General features: G+C 44.4%; 1 protein-coding gene across 1 annotated transcript in view; it reads right to left on the bottom strand.

Annotated features, from left to right (window-relative positions):
• Positions 1–18,890, bottom strand: part of ELOVL3 (ELOVL fatty acid elongase 3) — a 36,259-nt gene extending 17,369 nt beyond the window's left edge. The window contains exon 1 of the mRNA XM_075348879.1: positions 18,758–18,890. Within this exon, the coding sequence (XP_075204994.1) occupies positions 18,758–18,855 (98 nt within the window). The 5' untranslated portion in view covers positions 18,856–18,890. The remainder of the gene's footprint in view (positions 1–18,757) is intronic.
• Between the last annotated feature and the right edge of the window lie 1,869 nt (positions 18,891–20,759).

Below are 20,759 nucleotides of genomic sequence, written 5' to 3'. Positions count from 1 at the left end.
ACAGTCTAATCTTTGCTCTCGACTTCCATTCTCTGACTTCCTCCATCCCACCAGTCTGCCTGACCCCTAGGCGAGTGGCCCTTTTCCAGCTAGACCGCCCACTGGTGTGCCTGACAGAGTGTGGTGTGAGGTGTGACTAGGATTGGCATGCTGATGGAGCAATACTAAAGTTAGGATCCCAGAACCATGAGAACCATGAGGGTTGAGTCCTGCACCAAAAGATAAAGTGGATGTAGTACCCTGTGACACCCTGACTAGTTCAGGGGTGTCATATATGACCTCAGTAAAGGTCCTGGAAGGCAAAAAGTAAATCGATGGTATAATACTTATGCTAATTCTAACAGGGAGAGGGGATAACTATGAATACCCCCCCCCCCCAGATATTATCTGATCCTCTTTTGCTGTCACTCAAGAAGCTGTCGATTTTATAAACTTTACTCTCTTGGATTTCAAACCTAAACATCTGAGCTGACCACTACAAGTACAGTCATATGAAAAAGTTTGGGCACCCCTATTAATGTTAACCTTTTTTCTTTATAACAATTTAGGTTTTTGCAACAGCTATTTCAGGTTCATATAGCTATTAACTGATGGACTCAGTAATATTTCTGGATTGAAATGAGGTTTATTGTACTAACAGAAAATGTGCAATCCGCATTTAAACAAAATTTGACTGGTGCAAAAGTATGGGCACCTCAACATAAAAGTGACATTAATATTTTGTAGATCCTCCTTTTGCAAAAATATCAGCCTCTAGTCGCTTCCTGTAGCTTTTAATGAGTTCCTGGATGAGGGTATATTTGACCATTCCTGTTTACAAAACAATTCCAGTTCAGTTAAGTTTGATGGTCGCCGAGCATGGACAGCATGCTTCAAATCATCCCACAGATTTTCAATGATATTCAGGTCTGGGGACTAGGATGGCCATTCCAGAACATTGTAATTGTTCCTCTTCATGAATGCCTGAGTAGATTTGGAGCGGTGTTTTGGATCATTGTCTTGCTGAAATATCCATCCCCTGCGTAACTTCAACTTCGTCACTGATTCTTGCACATTATTGCCAAGAATCTGCTGATACTGAGTTGAATCCATGCGACCCTCAACTTTAACAAGATTCCCGGAGCCGACATTGGCCACACAGCCCCAAAGCATGATGGAACCTCCACCAAATTTTACTGTGGGTAGCAAGTGCTTTTCTTGGAATGCCGTGGGTTTTTTTGCCTCCATGCATAACGCCTTTTTGTATGACCAAACAACTCAATCTTTGTTTCATCAGTCCACATGACCTTCTTCCAAAATGTAACTGGCTTGTCCAAATGTGCTTTTGCATACCTCAGGCGACTCTGTTTGTGGCGTGCTTGCAGAAACAGCTTCTTTCGCATCACTCTCCCATACAGCTTCTCCTTGTGCAACGTGCGCTGTATTGTTGACCGATGCACATTGACACCATCTGCAGCAAGATGATGCTGCAGGTATTTGGAGATGGTCTGTGGATTGTCCTTGACTGTTCTCACCATTCTTCTTCTCTGCCTTTCTGATATTTTTCTTGGCCTGCCACTTCTGGGCTTAATAAGAACTGTACCTGTGGTCTTCCATTTCCTTACTATGTTCCCCACAGTGGAAACTGACAATTTAAATCTCTGAGACAACTTTTTGTATCCTTCCCCTGAACAACTATGTTGAATAATCTTTGTTTTCAGATCATTTGAGAGTTGTTTTGAGGAGCCCATGATGCCACTCTTCATAGGAGATTCAAATAGGAGAACAACTTGCAAGTGGCCACCTTAAATACCTTTTCTCATGATTGGATACACCTGCCTATGAAGTTCAAAGCTCAATGAGGTTACAAAACCAATTTAATGCTTTAGTAAGTCAGTAAAAAGTAGTTAGGAGTGTTCAAATCAAGAAATTGATAAGGGTGCCCATACTTTTGCACCGGTCAAATTTTGTTTAAATGCGGATTGCACATTTTCTGTTAGTATAATAAACCTCATTTCAATCCAGAAATATTACTCAGTCCATCAGTTATTAGATATATGAAACTGAAATAGCTGTTGCAAAAACCCAAATTGTTATAAAGAAAAAAGATTAACATTAATAGGGGTGCCCAAACTTTTTCATATGACTGTATGTAGAGAATCAGCCTGATAGTGCCAGTATAGCACTGGCTTTAGGTTATATACGAAAATCCTGGTGATTTGTTCCCTTTAAGTAATAGGAAAATATTAAATATTGCAGATTCATGTTTTGGTTTTTTTTTCGTTTTTTTTTATACTTAAGAAGATGTATTTTTGGGCCTCTTCAGTTCTTTAAAGACAATTGTTCTAAGTATAGCGTTTTGCTACAATGTGTTGTTGCACAGACTTTTTAGTTCGAAGAATGCATGCGAATAGAACAAATGTTTGCACAGAAGCAGGGGCGTAACTACCGCGGTCACAGCGGTCGCCATTGCGACCGGGCCCGGGAGCTTAGGGGCCCGGCGGCCACCAGGCAGATCAGCAGCCAGCTCCTGTCAGTGAGAGAGGAGCTGCGCTGATCTGTCACAGACCACGCGGCCGCTATATAACCCGATGCCCCCCTGTCTGGTGTCAGCGGCGGTACCGGGGCCCCCTGCCTGGTGTCAGCAGCTGCGGCGGCTCCCTCGTCACCGCGCACAATAATAATGTAGCATAGCGCGGCTGGTGCCGCACTATGCATCATCATTCTCCCCCTGTGCCTGCGCGGTGACGTCACTCCCGTGCGACTGCTGTGCTGAGTGCACAGAGCGCAGGACGGGAGGACGCCGACCGCAGCACCGGGAGAACGAGGAGAGGGGAGGACGAGCAGCAGTGGAAGAGGAAAGCGGTGAGGACAGAGCAGCGGCTGGGGAACGAGGAGAGAGGTGAGGACAGCAGCGGTGGAAGGAAGAGAGAGGGTGAATACTTGTGTTTTTTTTTAATATAAATTAGAGAGTATACGGTGGTCAGAGGCTTGGGAAGGCTGCATTATACCTAGAGGCCTGGAGAGGCTACATTATACATGGAGGCCTGGAGAGGCTGCATTAAACATGGAGGCCTGGAGAGGCTGCATTATACATGGAGGCCTGGAGAGGCTGCATTATACATGAAGGCCTGGAGAGGCTGCATTAAACATGGAGGCCTGGAGAGGCTGCATTATACATGGAGGCCTGGAGAGGCTGCATTAAACATGGAGGACTGGAGAGGCTGCATTATTATACATGGAGGCCTGGAGAGGCTGCATTATTATACATGGAGGCCTGGAGAGGCTGCATTATACATGGAGGCCTGGAGAGGCTGCATTATACATGGAGGCCTGGAGAGGCTGCATTATACATGGAGGTCTGGGGAGGCTGCATTATTATACATGGAGGTCTTGGGAGGCTGCATTATTATACATGGAGGCCTGGAGAGGCTGCATTATACATGGAGGTCTGGACAGGCTGCATTATACATGGAGGCCTGGGGTGTTCCATTACACATGGAGGCCTGGAGAGGCTGCATTATACATGGAGGCCTGGAGAGGCTGCATTATACATGGAGGCCTGGAGAGGCTGCATTATACATGGAGGCCTGGAGAGGCTGCATTATACATGGAGGTCTGGGGAGGCTGCATTATTATACATGGAGGTCTTGGGAGGCTGCATTATTATACATGGAGGCCTGGAGAGGCTGCATTATACATGGAGGTCTTGACAGGCTGCATTATACATGGAGGCCTGGGGTGTTCCATTATACATGGAGGCCTGGAGAGGCTGCATTATACATGGAGGCCTGGAGAGGCTGCATTATACATGGAGGCCTGAAAAGGCTGCATTATACATGGAGGCCTGGAGAGGCTGCATTATACATGGAGGTCTGGAGAGGCTACATTATACATGGAGGCCTGGAGAGGCTGCATTATACATAGAGGTCTGGGGAGGCTGCATTATTATACATGGAGGCCTGGGGAGGCTGCATTATTATACATGGAGGCCTGGGGAGGCTGCATTATTATACATGGAGGCCTGGAGAGGCTGCATTATACATGGAGGTCTGGGGAGGCTGCATTATTATACATGAAGGCCTGGAGAGGCTGTATTATACATGGAGGTCTGGGGAGGCTGCATTATTATACATGGAGGCCTGGAGAGGCTGCATTATACATGGAGGCATGGAGAGGCTGCATTATACATGGAGGTCTGGGGAGGCTGCATTATTATACGTGGAGACCTGGAGAGGCTGAATTATACATGGAAGTCTGGGAAGGCTGCATTATTATACATGGAGGCCTGGAGAGGCTGCATTATACATGGAGGTCTGGGTAGGCTGCATTATTATACATGGAGGCCTGGAGAGGCTGCATTATACATGGAGGTCTGGGGAGGCTGCATTATTATACATGGAGGCCTGGTGAGGGTGCATTATACATGGAGGTCTGGGGAGGCTGCATTATTATACATGGAGGCCTGGAGAGGCTGTATTATACATGGAGGCCTGGAGAAGCTGCATTATACATGGAGGTCTGGGGAGGCTGCATTATTATACATGGAGGCCTGGAGAGGCTGCATTATACATGGAGGTCTGGGGAGGCTGCATTATTATACATGGAGGCCTGGAGAGGCTGCATTATACATGGAGGTCTGGGGAGGCTGCATTATTATACATGAAGGCCTGGAGAGGCTGTATTATGCATGGAGGCCTGGAGAGGCTGCATTATACATGGAGGTCTGGGGAGGCTGCATTATTATACATGGAGGCCTGGAGAGGCGGCATTATACATGGAGGTCTGGGGAGGCTGCATTATTATACATGGAGGCCTGGAGAGGCTGTATTATACATGGAGGTCTGGGGAGGCTGCATTATTATACATGGAGGCCTGGAGAGACTGCATTATACATGGAGGCCTGAAAAGGCTGCATTATACATGGAGGCCTGGAGAGGCTGCATTATACATGGAGGCCTGGAGAGGCTGCATTATACATGGAGGTCTGGGGAGGCTGCATTATTATACATGGAGGCCTGGAGAGGCTGCATTATACATGGAGGCCTGAAAAGGCTGCATTATACATGGAGGCCTGGAGAGGCTGCATTATACATGGAGGCCTGGAGAGGCTGCATTATACATGGAGGCCTGGAGAGGCTGCATTATACATGGAGGTCTGGGGAGGCTGCATTATTATACATGGAGGCCTGGGGAGGCTGCATTATTATAAATAGAGGCCTGGGGAGGCTGCATTATTATACATGGAGGCCTGGAGAGGCTGCATTATACATGGAGGTCTGGGGAGGCTGCATTATTATACATGGAGGCCTGGAGAGGCTGCATTATACATGGAGGCCTGGAGAGGCTGCATTATACATGGAGGTCTTGGAAGGCTGCATTATTATACATGGAGGCCTGGAGAGGCTGTATTATACATGGAGGCCTGGAGAGGCTGCATTATACATGGAGGTCTGGGAAGGCTGCATTATTATACATGGAGGCCTGGAGAGGCTGCATTATACATGGAGGTCTGGGGAGGCTGCATTATTATACATGGAGGCCTGGTGAGGGTGCATTATACATGGAGGTCTGGGGAGGCTGCATTATTATACATGGAGGCCTGGAGAGGCTGTATTATACATGGAGGCCTGGAGAGGCTGCATTATACATGGAGGTCTGGGGAGGCTGCATTATTATACATGGAGGCCTGGAGAGGCTGCATTATACATGGAGGTCTGGGGAGGCTGCATTATTATACATGGAGGCCTGGAGAGGCTGCATTATACATGGAGGCCTGGATAGGCTGTATTATACATGGAGGCCTGGAGATACTGCATTATACATGGAGGCCTGGAGAGGCTGCATTATACATGGAGGTCTGGGGAGGCTGCATTATTATACATGGAGGCCTGGGGAGGCTGCATTATTATAAATAGAGGCCTGGGGAGGCTGCATTATTATACATGGAGGCCTGGAGAGGCTGCATTATACATGGAGGTCTGGGGAGGCTGCATTATTATACATGGAGGCCTGGAGAGGCTGCATTATACATGGAGGCCTGGAGAGGCTGCATTATACATGGAGGTCTTGGGAGGCTGCATTATTATACATGGAGGCCTGGAGAGGCTGTATTATACATGGAGGCCTGGAGAGGCTGCATTATACATGGAGGTCTGGGAAGGCTGCATTATTATACATGGAGGCCTGGAGAGGCTGCATTATACATGGAGGTCTGGGGAGGCTGCATTATTATACATGGAGGCCTGGTGAGGGTGCATTATACATGGAGGTCTGGGGAGGCTGCATTATTATACATGGAGGCCTGGAGAGGCTGTATTATACATGGAGGCCTGGAGAGGCTGCATTATACATGGAGGTCTGGGGAGGCTGCATTATTATACATGGAGGCCTGGAGAGGCTGCATTATACATGGAGGTCTGGGGAGGCTGCATTATTATACATGGAGGCCTGGAGAGGCTGCATTATACATGGAGGCCTGGATAGGCTGTATTATACATGGAGGCCTGGAGATACTGCATTATACATGGAGGCCTGGGGAGGCTGTATTATACATGGAGGTCTGGGGAGGCTGCATTATTATACATGGAGGCCTGGAGAGGGTGCATTATACATGGAGGTCTGGGGAGGCTGCATTATTATACATGGAGGCCTGGAGAGGCTACATTATACATGGAGGTCTGGGGAGGCTGCATTATACATGGAGGCCTGGAGAGGCTGCATTATACATGGAGGCCTGGATAGGCTGTATTATACATGGAGGCCTGGAGATACTGCATTATACATGGAGGCCTGGAGAGGCTGTATTATACATGGAGGTCTGGGGAGGCTGCATTATTATACATGGAGGCCTGGGGAGGCTGCATTATTATAAATAGAGGCCTGGGGAGGCTGCATTATTATACATGGAGGCCTGGAGAGGCTGCATTATACATGGAGGTCTGGGGAGGCTGCATTATTATACATGGAGGCCTGGAGAGGCTGCATTATACATGGAGGCCTGGAGAGGCTGCATTATACATGGAGGTCTTGGGAGGCTGCATTATTATACATGGAGGCCTGGAGAGGCTGTATTATACATGGAGGCCTGGAGAGGCTGCATTATACATGGAGGTCTGGGAAGGCTGCATTATTATACATGGAGGCCTGGAGAGGCTGCATTATACATGGAGGTCTGGGGAGGCTGCATTATTATACATGGAGGCCTGGTGAGGGTGCATTATACATGGAGGTCTGGGGAGGCTGCATTATTATACATGGAGGCCTGGAGAGGCTGTATTATACATGGAGGCCTGGAGAGGCTGCATTATACATGGAGGTCTGGGGAGGCTGCATTATTATACATGGAGGCCTGGAGAGGCTGCATTATACATGGAGGTCTGGGGAGGCTGCATTATTATACATGGAGGCCTGGAGAGGCTGCATTATACATGGAGGCCTGGATAGGCTGTATTATACATGGAGGCCTGGAGATACTGCATTATACATGGAGGCCTGGGGAGGCTGTATTATACATGGAGGTCTGGGGAAGCTGCATTATTATACATGGAGGCCTGGAGAGGGTGCATTATACATGGAGGTCTGGGGAGGCTGCATTATTATACATGGAGGCCTGGAGAGGCTACATTATACATGGAGGTCTGGGGAGGCTGCATTATACATGGAGGCCTGGAGAGGCTGCATTATACATGGAGGCCTGGAGAGGCTGCATTATACATGGAGGTCTGGGGAGGCTGCATTATTATACATGGAGGCCTGGGGAGGCTGCATCATACATGGAGGCCTGGAGAGGCTGTATTGTACATGGAGGTCTGGGGAGGCTGCATTATTATACATGGAGGCCTGGGGATGCTGCATCATACATGGAAGTCTGGGGAGGCTGCATTATTATACATGGAGGCCTGGAGAGGCTGCATTATACATGGATGTCTTGGGAGACTGCATTATTATACATGCAGGCCTGGAGAGGCTGCATTATACATGGAGGTCTGGGAAGGCTGCATTATTATACATGGAGGCCTGGAGAGGCTGCATTATACATGGAGGTCTGGGGAGGCTGCATTATTATACATGGAGGCCTGGAGAGGCTGCATTATACATGGAGGTCTTGGGAGGTTGCATTATTATACATGGAGGCCTGGAAAAGCTGCATTATACATGGAGGTCTGGGGAGGCTGCATTATTATACATTGAGGTCTGGGGAGTTTGTGTTATTATACATGGAGGCCTGTAGAGGCTGCATTATTATACATGGAGGCCTGGAGAGGCTGCATTATACATGGAGGCCTGGATAGGCTGTATTATACATGGAGGCCTGGAGATACTGCATTATACATGGAGGCCTGGGGAGGCTGCATTATACATGGAGGCCTGGAGAGGCTGCATTATACATGGAGGTCTGGGGAGGCTGCATTATTATACATGGAGGCCTGGAGAGGCTGTATTATACATGGAGGTCTGGGGAGGCTGCATTATTATACATGGAGGCCTGGAGAGGGTGCATTATACATGGAGGTCTGGGGAGGCTGCATTATTATACATGGAGGCCTGGAGAGGCTACTTTATACATGGAGGACTATAGGGCTGCATTATACTATATGGAGGACTATGTGGTGCAGTATAATATATGGAGAACTATGAGAAATTCATAATAATAATTGAAGGGCTACTTTATACATGGAGGATTATGGGGGTGCATTATAATATATGGAGGACTATGTGGTGCAGTGTTATATATTGAGTACTATGGGGTGAATTATAATACATGGAGAACTATGGGAAATGCATTATATAATACATGGAGGACTATGGAAGTGTATTCTAATATATGAAGGGTTATATGGGACCCTTTATACTATTTGGAAGGCAATGTTGGGGCCATTATTGTATTTGGAGAACTATATACAAGGGGGGACAAAGATACAATCAGGGGATGGGAACGTTGTGTGCTGAGGGAAAAAGGCTCTTTCCCTCAGCACCCAGCTTTCCCATGCTCTGCTATACATCTTCTCTCAGCACCCAGCTTTCCCATGCTCTGATATGGGAAAGCTAGGTGCTGAGGGAAAGATGTACAGCAGAGCATGGGGAAGCAGTGTGCCGAGGACAAGATGGATATCAGAACATAGGAAAGCAGGGTGCTGATAGAGGGATTTCAGATCATGGGAAATCTGGGTGCTGTGGATAAGAGCCAAGTGTCAGCATCATTATCCCGTACCTCAAGTGTCAGTGTATGTGGAGGGGGGGCCCAGGTCTGAACTTTTGACCGGGGCCCATCAAACTCTAGTTACGCCACTGCACAGAGGTATGAAATGCATGACATTCTTTACCAGGAAAAAAAAAATCTGTGAAGGAATCTATCATTTAACAAGATTTGCCCTGCAGGGATGATTCTCTATTGCGTTCTTGAGGTGGACCTGTTCCTGTAAGTCACCGCTGTTCACGACTGCAACAATCTGATTATTTTAACTTGAATATTTTTATTTGTAATTATGTTACATCACCAGACGTTTCTATGCACATGCAAAGTGTCTATAGACAGTGCATGTGCTGCGGTACCGGTGCCCCAATCAGGCACCAAGTTCTGCTCTAAAAAGAAAGCAATAATCATGTGAATCCATGAGAAAACCTCTGCATGTAAAATTGAAGCTATGGATTTATAGTATGGGCCTATAAACGTTTGTTGATGGCACATACAATGAATGTGTAATGCACAATCCATGACACAGCCATCTACATGAGGTCTAATGGTGACCTGGTAACTTACTGCTCCATGATCACCTACTTTATTAACCATGCATTTTTAAAATAAAAAATATGCCCTAAATTTGCCTGGTGTCCACCTCGGGACTCTGTGGCCGCCATTCGAGGGCAGTGCTAATTTCCTTGGTCAGCAATTAAATTGTGACACCTTATGACCTCATGGAACGATATGAGATGCGATGCCTAGTGTCTAGGCTTCATGCACTATCATGACATCGAAGGGAACTAGTTTTTGCAGGGGCCCCTATGGTGCTGGCATTCAAGTGCCAGCCAAGGAAATTCGCAATGCCCAAGTCTGGCTGTTACATAGTACTGAAGTAAAAACTGCACCAGGGTAGTGTGAATCTTTTAACGCATCTTTAATTTAAAATCATAAAGTGTAATTTAAAATCCACTGTGACAGGAGACAATGAGGAACCATGTTTTCGGCATTTTTATGAACGTCTTAACTATGTAACTAAAGGTATAAGGTGTAATCATAATTCATTAGGGGCAAAAAGATTATGAAAACTGCACAAAAACTGCCCCTTTTTCAACAATAGCTATGGAGTCTGTACATAGAATAGGGAAACAACTGTCTGCTGTCAGTCAGATCAATGAACAGATAATTGTGCAGGTCATCTTGTATATACACCTGGTATATACACTTACACATTGCCAGTGAAAACCAGGGGCGGACAGATCATCTGTGTAACAGGTTCATCATCACAAGGGACTATGATGGAGGGAGACTAAAACTGTGCTGATCATGAATGGAAAGTAGTGCCATTCAGAAGCATTATGTGCTGCAAAGCCAGGTTGGCTGCTTACAATACACGGCACAGCTCACCCATTGCTGAAGCAAGAGCTTCCTGCTGGTGTAGCTCATCATGTAGATGTACAATACAAATTTAGAACTGTGTTAGACAGAAAAATTGATCTTATTTAGCTCATCAAGTGGGAAGTCTGGTAAGGCTATGTGCCCACGCTACAGGATTTACCGCGGATTTACCGCGGATTTTGCCGCGGATTTACCACGGATTTGCCGAAAATCTGCAGCAGCAGCACTTCCAAGCCATTTCAATGGCAGTTTGGAAATGCTGTGCCCATGCTGCGGATTTTTCCGCGGCGGATTTGCCGCGGATTTTGATCCGGAAAAATCTGCAGCATGTCAATTGTTTGGTGCAGATTTGGTGCGGATTTTTGGCTTTGAATGGGGAAAAAAAAAAAAAAAAAATCCGCATCAAAATCCGCGGCAAATCCGCGGTAAATCCGCGGCAAATCCGCGGGTGCGGATTTGCCGCGAAAGTCGCGGATTTTCAGGCAAAAAAATCCGCAGGGACATTCTAGCGTGGGCACATAGCCTAATAGTTACAGGTTAGGGAGGCTCCTCCGTGCTGCTTTTTTCCTCTGGGACAGACCAGCTCATTGCAGAGTCCATAGTCTATGATGTATATATTGTAATTTTGTCTATTATATTGGTGTGTGTGTGTGTGTGTGCGTGTGTGTGTGTGTATGTGTGTCACGTCCCCATTAGGGTCTGGTCCTGCGAATTCTACTTCGATCACCAGGTGGCGTCGAGTTCCCATTGTGGATAATGCTGGTGATAGGAGAGGAGTCGGTGCCAGTGGCTCTGGTGGGTGCAAGCTCCACTCATCCACCAAGCTGGGTTTCCTTGGGACCTGCAGTACCACTGGCTGACTGTAGGTGGTGTGTGTCTTCCAGCTGAAGTTACCACCAATCAGCTACAGGCAATGGGAAGACACCACACCCATCTAATTCCCCCTCCTGTCTGTTGATCACTGCCAGAGATAGTTTGAAATTCCTGCTTCCTGGTTCCCGTTCTGTTTTGTATAGTGATCCCTGTATTTGACCTCTGCCTGTTCTGTGACTACTGTCCTGCCTGCCGTTTTTGTACCTTGCTACCCAATCCGGATTTGACCTTTGCCTTGTTACCTGATTACGTCCTTGTCTGCCTGCATTTGTCCCTGTTCTGCATATCCTGGTTTGACCCTGCCTTACTACTGCTGTCATCGGACTGCAGTTTACCACAAGTAGTGATTTCTGGGGTCCTGTGTAATTCCAAATCCCTGTATAGGGATTAAAGGGTTTCAGGGTTCTTGGGGTCCTGCTTTGTGAGCGGCTTTCCTTTAGCCTTTCCTTTACAGCCATTCTGAGTCTGTGGTGCCAGGCAGGCGCTACAGAGTGCGTGTGTGTGTGTGTGTGTGTGTGTGTGTGTATAATGTGAATAATGTGTATATATGTGCCTAATATTTTCATTCTCACAGCCTCCAGTGTGTGTGTCACAAGTCTGCAGTCACCACAGACATGTCATTTTACACCAGACAACCCCTTTAATGTGTCTGTTCATGCATATATAATGGAAGAATGCACAATGAGTATACATGTACATATGTGTGTAATCTGTATGTGCATGTTTAATGTGTATGCACGTATTTTATTTAAGCTTGTGTATATATAATGTGTATATACTATATACATTCATAATTGGTATATGTATGCATAATAGATATATGGATTTGTAAATGTGCATGCAATATGAATATTCATGTTTGTTGACATCCTTACAATTTTTACAGAAAATGAAGCATTTCTGCCAGAAAATTATTAGAATTACATATCTTTTGTCATAAACACATTTATTTATTGTGTGTATTGGGACAACACAAAAAAAACAGAGGAAAAAAAGAGAAATTGGACATAGTTTCACACAAAACCCCAAGAATAAGCCTGACAAAATTGTTGGAACTTTTCCAAAATTGTGGTTAAACAACTTTGTTACAAGCATGTTATACACGTTCAAACTCACCTGTGGCAAGTAACAGGTATGGGAACTATGAAAATCACACCTGAAACCAGATAAAAAGGGGAAAAATTGACTCAATCTTTGTATTGTGTGTCTCTGTGTGCCACACTAAGCATGGAGAACAGAAATAGGAGAAGAGAACTGTCTGAGGACTTGAGAACCAAAATTGGTAAAACATATAACAATCTCAAGTTTACAAGTGCATCTCCAGAGATCTTGATGTTCCTTTGTGCATGGTGCACAACATAATCAAGAAGTTTACAACCCATAGCACTGTAGCTAATATCTCTGAACATCGATGGCAGATAAAAATTGATGAAAGTTGCAACGCAGGGTAGTCTGGATGGTGGCTAAGCAGCCCCAATCAAGTTCCAAAGAAATTCAAGCTATCCTGCAGACTCAGGGTGCATTAATATCAGTGCAACCTATCTGTAGACATATGAATTAAATGAAAAGTTATGGCAGGAGACTCAGGAGGACCCCACTACTGACATGAAAAAGCTAGACTATGCCCAATTTGCCTTTTTTCTCAGTTTTTTTTGTGTTGTTCTAACACACACAAAGGAAATAAAAGGTATATAACAAAACGTCCAATTGCAATAATTTTCCGGGAGAATGGCTTCATTTTATGGAACAATCTTAAGGGTGCCAACACTTTCGGCCATGACTGCATGCACGTCTAATTAGCAAATATATGTGTGTACAAAGTATATATGTATTCATGCTTAATGTGTACATGTTTATATATATGATTATACATATTTTATATATGCATGATAGGGGCACAGACATATGTCCTGCATAGAATTCTTTTGCTGTAACTGTCCGCCCCTGGTGAAAGCTGCTGTGTACACATTTAAATAGGCAAATTAGACTGTGAAAATCTAAATTACTATTGCATTGTAGAAAAGACCTTTGTACCGAGAAGACTAAGGCTCCAGAATATTCCCCAGCTTTCTCTGTAATATGGGTGTGTTTGGAATTTGTCAGTGAGGAGTTTACTGAAAAGTGTCACTTTATATTATCATAAAATGGTTGAGGAGAATGTTGCATTTCATACATTTTTCATGTGTAAAAAAAGCAAAGTTCTTCAATAATATCAATGGCAGTGGTCTTCAACCTTTTGGTTTGTAGTTTTCGTATAATGACAATTCTAGCAACATGCTGTGTGTAACATGCTGGAAATTGTAGACTTCCAGTAGGTGAGCATCCACAAGTTGGAGACACTGGATTTCTAATGCTTTTTCAATTCATCATATACATATTATGTATTTTATGGCACAATTATATCTATTTTTAGGGCTCCTAGTTTGTTCAACAACATTTAGACAAGCCTGTGAATTACTGGAAAAATATAGTCCGGTCAGATAAGACCAAAAGTTAACTCTTTGGATGCCATATTACACACTATGTTTGGAGGTTCAAAGTCACTGAATATCACCTCAAAAACACCATACCAACAATGAAGTTTGGAGATAGGAACATCATGGTGTGGGGCTAGTTTTTCATATACGGCACTGGCAAACTTCATTTAATTGAAGGAAAGATGAATGGACAAATGTACTGAGACATTCTTGGCAAAATCTGCTGCCATCTACTAGGATGATGAAGATGAAACCAGGGTGGACATTTCAGCAACACAATGATCAAGCCAAGGAAAGATACCCAGCCAAGGAAATTCTCAATTAGTTTCAGAGAAACAAAAACTTTAGAATGGCCCAAGCAATCATCTGACCTGAATCCAATAGAGCATTTATGGAAGGAACCAAAGCTAAGCATTCATAGAAGGAGGGCAAGGAACCTTCAGGATTTGAAGAGTGTTTGGGGGTAGAATGGGCCAAAATCACACCTGAGCAATGCATGTGACTAGTTTCTCCATTCAGGAGGTGTGTTGAAGCTGTTTTCAGCAAACAAATGTTTTTGTATGAAGTATTAAATACATTTCAGTAAGCATATTAAATCTTTTTCCTGTGTCATTTTTCATTTTTACACATCACTATATTTATGGACGTCTATGGTTTGATTTATTTGCCGATTTGTTGTTACTAACATCTGGTAACAAATTTATGTCAATACTATCTTAAGAAATATATTTATTTAGATAATTGGTGGTGTATTCAATACTTATTTCCCCACTGTCGGTGCAGCTATGGCTAGGTACAGATACAATACCATGGACAATCCCCAAGTCACATAATTCATAGACATAAAGATAAGTAAATATAAGTCCTAACTATTTAGTCATTCTCATATTATAAGGTGATGGACCTGCATTAAAAAATATTAAGTAAGATGAATGATTTGTAAATATTGTGCAAATATCTGTAGACACATAACGACATACATTACTGCAATGTACAATTATGTCAAAACCTAGCAGTAGAGATTGAATAATTCATCCTTAGATGAAACAGACCTGTGTATCCACCTCTGAAGTTACTGCAAATGATCTTTCACACCCTCTTTTACACACCCAAAGTTTACTTATTCCTTCTATGATGCCATGTGACAGTCATGCTGACTTCATGAAATTATTAATTACAAGATCTTCATGCAAGGAGCAAAATAATTACTTAAAGGGAACCTGTCAGGTGCAATATGTACCATGAACCACGAGCAGTTCTGAGTGTATATTGCTAATCCCTGCCTAACTGTCCCTGTATACACAAGCATAGATAAAGGGATCTTTACAAAAAGTATTTCTAAAGATTGTTTATTTTATGCTAATGAGGCCAGCGACCAGTCACAAGGGTGTTAGTTCCCTTGGCTAGTCGGCCCACGTAGCATTAACACGCCACTGTGGACGTACTAACATGCTAATGAATGCGTAGTGACATCGCACATATAGTACAGACCAAAAGTTTGGACACACCTTCTCATCTCTAGAACAACTGTTAAGAGGAGACTTTGTGCAGCAGGCCTTCATGGAAAAATAGCTACTAGGAAACCACTGCTAAGGACAGGCAACAAGCAGAAGAGACTTGTTTGGGCTAAAGAACACAAGGAATGGACATTAGACCAGTGGAAATCTGTGCTTTGGTCTGATGAGTCCAAATTTGAGATCTTTGGATCCAACCACCGTGTCTTTGTAGAAAAGGTGAACGGATGGACTTTACATGCCTGGTTCCCACCGTGAAGCATGGAGGAGGAGGTGTGACGGTGTGGGGTGCTTTGCTGATGACACTGTTGGGGATTTATTCAAAATTGAAGGCATACTAAACCAACATAGCTGCCACAACATCTTGCAGCGGCATGCTATTCTATCCGGTTTGCGTTTTGTTGGACCATCAATTATTTTTCAACAGGTCAACGACCCCAAACACACCTGCAGGCTGTGTAAGGGCTATTTTACTAAGAAGGAGAGTGATGGGGTGCTACGCCAGATGACCTGGCCTCCACAGTCACCAGACCTGAACCCAATCGAGATGGTTTGGGGTGAGCTGGACCGCAGAGTGAAGGCAAAAGGGCCAACAAGTGCTAAGCATCTCTGGGAACTCCTTCAAGACTGTTAGAAGACCATTTCCGATGACTACCTCTTGAAGCTCATCAAGAGAATGCCAAGAGTGTGCAAAGCAGTAATCAAAGCAAAAGGTGGCTACTTTGAAGAACCTAGAATATAAGACATTTTCAGTTGTTTCACACTTTTTTAAGTATTTCATTCCACATGTTTTCATTCATAGTTTTGATGTCTTCAATGTGAATCTACAATTTTTAGAGTCATGAAAATAAAGAAAACTCTTAGAATGAGAAGGTGGGTCCAAACTTTTGGTCTGTACTGTACCTCACTGTTCATGGCGGCCTGTGGTGGATGGATGCACTTCTGCGTATAATTTGGAGTCCCCAGCACTTCTGGTCCTGCGCACTGTACCCCACTGAAGCCGGGAAGGTTACACCCATCATCAGTTTAGTGCTCATGATCGGAAGCCCCGGGGACTCCGGATCATGCCCAGTGTGCATCCATCTTCTGCCGACCGCCATGAAGAGTGAGGTATGTGCAGCGTCGCTGCACATTCATTAGCATGTTAGTACACCCAGAGGTGCGTGCTAACATGCCATGTGAGCCGACCAGCAAAGTGAACTAACACCCTTGCGGTTAGTCGCTGGCCTCATTACCATATAATAAACGATCTTTAGAAATACTTTTTCTAAAGATCTCGTTATCTATGCTAGTATATACAGACACTGTTAGGCAGGAATTACTAATAGGCACTCAGAACTGCTCATGGTTCTGGGTGCATATTGCACCTTCAAGTTCACTTTAAATGTATGTATGTCACCCTTGTGGGTCCATCTTAACATTAAAAAAAATCATTTCCAATTATAATTCCATTTGCTGTCCTCAGATGTCAAGTTTTACAAAAGTTTATTCGGTTCTTTCTTACAGTAAATTTATTCTTTAGAAGAGTGTCAGTGAGCAGCATTATGGTCAGCATTGCTACTATAAGAATTGTTTCCCAGCTTTCATCTACGCATGCAGATATACAAGATATATTTCCCTGCTATTTAGGACTCTAGTAAGCTAGACAACATCTTTTTATGGGGATGTCATGTGTAGTGATGGGCGGACCTGGACTGTGAAAGTCCTCCACCTGTGATTGCAAGTAACCTGACTTCAGGTGACCTCATTGACCTGAGTGACCTCAGGTGAGGTTACCTGTGATCGCAGGTGGAGGAGCGTGGGAACCTCCAGCTGTGACCACAGATATCCGGAGTGACGTCACCGCTCATTGCCGCAGCTCATTCTCTGCCTGAAGCTGACAGTTTGACTAGTATTGCGACCAGCTTCTGGCCAGATATCCGGGATCAACTCCGGGCCCAAACCAGATTTTTTTTGTAACCCGGTTGGACTCGCCAATCCCGGGTATCTGCGACTCCGCCTATCACTATTCATGGGCTCATCTCACACATAAAATGTCTTGTTCAAATAAAGGTAAAATTAGAGAATTTAGTAGATTTTTTTGTTTCTACAACAGGACAGAAGAGATCAATTCTTCCAAAATACTTACTAGTGACTTTATTTTGGAGTGAAATGATTTCAAAGACTTATTTCATACAGATGTTTTTCAGGTGGATTTTTAATCCACTATAAAGTCCAGATCAAATACTGCTTTGAATGTTCTTTGAATGCTGATATGTGGTATTTGAAACAAATCCTCACTACTAGAGCTAAGCAGACCCGTGAATGTTCGGGTTCGCAGACATCAGCCAGAGTTTAGTTAAAAGTTTGTTTTGGGATCCAGAATTGACTTGAACTTGTTCCCGAACCCCATATGTCAATGGGCATCCAAGCTAACTGGCTTGAGTAACAAGCATAATGGAAGTCAAAGATTGGGCAGTTCGGTTCTCCGCCCGCATACAGCCAGCCATAAATAGAGAATTTCTGGGGGAAACAGCATATGAAAAAAAAATTTGACCCCCAGTGAGAGCCATTCAGAGACTCCAAGCAGCTTTCACTGGGCAGAGCACCGAGCCTTCAGGAGCACACAGTCTATTTTAAAAGACTATGAGCTGGTTTGAGCCCTGGATAACCAGTGTTAGGTGCGAACAACGACTTTTACAGTTCAGATTCCCTCATCTCTATACACTCCACTTCACATGCTGGCCTCATATATATTGAAAGTCCAGTGTGACTATTACATCAGGTTAATGTCAAGGCTGAATATACAGGTTTTCCTTCTCATCTCAATCACACCTTGATGACTTGATCCCACCTGGATGACTTAGAGTTCCACATCATTTAAGCAGCGTTACGGGGACATAGTATTTAGATACTCTAACATTCTGCTGACATCTGTCTACTTTACCAAATGGATCGGATTGACACAGTTGGTGATATCACCCAGAGTAATCTTGTCCACTCCATTCTTAAGAGTTTGATCAATGGAATTGGAAATTAGGGAGTAGTATTTTCTTTCTGTAGTAACCTATCCATTTGGGATCAGAACAAGTCAGTGGATGGGTGTTTTAAAAACACAAACGTATAATATAATTTTATAAGCATCTGTAGGGGAACCCAGAAAAGCTCAGTCACACTATTTGGTCTTAGATAAGACTTAACGAGCTCAACCATCAAATACCAAATTTAGCTTTGCTACCTCTTGTTGTTTTAACATATACAACAGATATTTGTAGGGTACTTCATTAAAATAAAAAGAAAATGTAAATAAGTCATAGCAGAGCGAATAATTGTGATCCATCTCTCTTATCACTCACCAGTTCTCCTGCATCCATTGAATGGCTTCTTGGTCATCAAATCTTTTTTCAAAATCATATTCCTGCAGAAGAAAGACTGAAACATTATGCTCTTCCATGTCTATGGTGGAAGTGAACACAAGTGTGCTCAGTCCTGGCTACTTCTTCAATGAAACAGTACCAGTGTAGGAAAAGCCTGTTTAACCAGTATCAACACTACGGGTTCCCACCCCTTTACTAAGCACAGCCTGCAGTCTCCTCACCTATAGCATCATGTGTAGAGATAAGCCGGTAGCAGTTACAAAACGTTAGTAATTACACAATACTGTCTACTGTATGGCCCTGAATGTCAGAATATAAAGATGAAGACTTGCTTCATATTCCATTCCTGGTCTGGCATTACTTCAGTACATTTTACTCTTTTATGCTGACATCACCTGACAGAATGGAGAATGTCATAATCAATGACTAAAGTACAATGAAAGCAAAGTATCCTCGCAAACTAATAGGACTGATTCTAACACTAAATGGAGATCCATACGTCTATTTTAACCTGACAATTGACATTAGAGCTAATTATTGTTAATGATCCAATCAGTCAGTAAGTGCAGAAAAGAAGTAAAAATAATAAAATAACTATCACTTGCCTATTGTATCACCCTTACCAGCATCCCCGCACTTTCCTGCCCCTCTTCTCTGGCGGGAACACCGTCACACTCACCCTACCAGATACTCAGCATTGGCTGCCCTGTCCCCGGTCCTTGACGTCACACAGGTCTCCTGGGAGCACTCTTAGGGTGCGCACACCTTTTCTTAAAGGGCCAGCGCGCCTTAAGGCTCCTTCCCCTTAAGGGAGGTCAAAATCCCAAAAAATGAGCCAGAGCATGAGTTGGCATACATGCAACTTATAAGCTGCACGTTCACACTGGCGATAAGATAAAGAAAACTTAAGATGAAAATAATATAGACGTATACCCTGCTGTAACTAAATAAAAGCATAATGCATATAAATAAACATAGGGTGCCTAGTAAACACTATTTTTGATCAAAAAAACGTAAAGCCATCCCACCGCAACAAGGTGTACCCAAATAGGGATGGTACCTAACACTCTCTAGTATGAAAACCTTACCATGTGTCAAAACAGACCTCAAGCTGAATAAGGGCAGTGAATGACTGGGTCACTTGTAATCAGTACAAATAGGGTGTGGACTCCTTTTCACTGAGCTGGGCATTTCATCTATAATGCGTCCCATGGTTGTGTGCCCATAGTCAGGACCCAGTCACTCTCTGCCCTTATTCAGATTGATATATGTACGATATCAGCCAAGCTTGCTGTCCCCGCCGCTGCTGCATCATACTATATCATCCAAGCCTGTTGTCCTGGCCGCTGTTGCATGGTACCATTTTGGTCAAATCTGCTGTCCCGGCCGAAGCTGCATCGTACATATTGGCTGGGACCACCGCATCAGCCGTCCCGGCTGCACCTGCCTCATAAGAGATTGTACGGGACCATTCCCCTGTGGTCAGCTGTCGCAGCACCAGACACCCTGAGTGGCACCTGGTTTCCACCTGCAGCCAAATTTAACCATCAGAGGTTCTGGTGAAAACCTGGTTTGACCCATAGTCACACACCTCAGGTAGTCTGTGTGCTGTGGTCCAGTGGGTCCACTCCCCGCTCACACCTGTAAGCATTACACGTATATTATATTACAATGAGTCATGAGTCAATGAGTTATGTGACCAATCATTGACTTTAGTGATCATGTGCCTTAGGGCTCGTTCAGACGAGTGTGTTGTGGGCAGGGGTGACTGACCACGTCAGGGAAGGCTACCCGATGCGCTTGGATCCGGAATTGTGGCTGGGCCTCGAGTGGCAGATGGATCTGGGGCTCGTGCAGCGGCCCGGTGCCTACAACAATAAAAAAAGGGGGTATTTACAGGGGAAGAGTTTGTCAGTGACGCTACCCGTGGGTTGCGGTGATGTTTAGTGACACCGCCGCTGCCTTGGTATGGGACGCCCGG

The sequence above is a fragment of the Anomaloglossus baeobatrachus genome, chromosome 5, assembly GCF_048569485.1.
Source record: "Anomaloglossus baeobatrachus isolate aAnoBae1 chromosome 5, aAnoBae1.hap1, whole genome shotgun sequence".
Lineage (NCBI taxonomy): Eukaryota > Metazoa > Chordata > Amphibia > Anura > Aromobatidae > Anomaloglossus > Anomaloglossus baeobatrachus.
The sequence above is the reverse complement of the archived record's forward strand: the minus strand, read 5'-3'. Positions and strand labels throughout refer to the sequence as shown.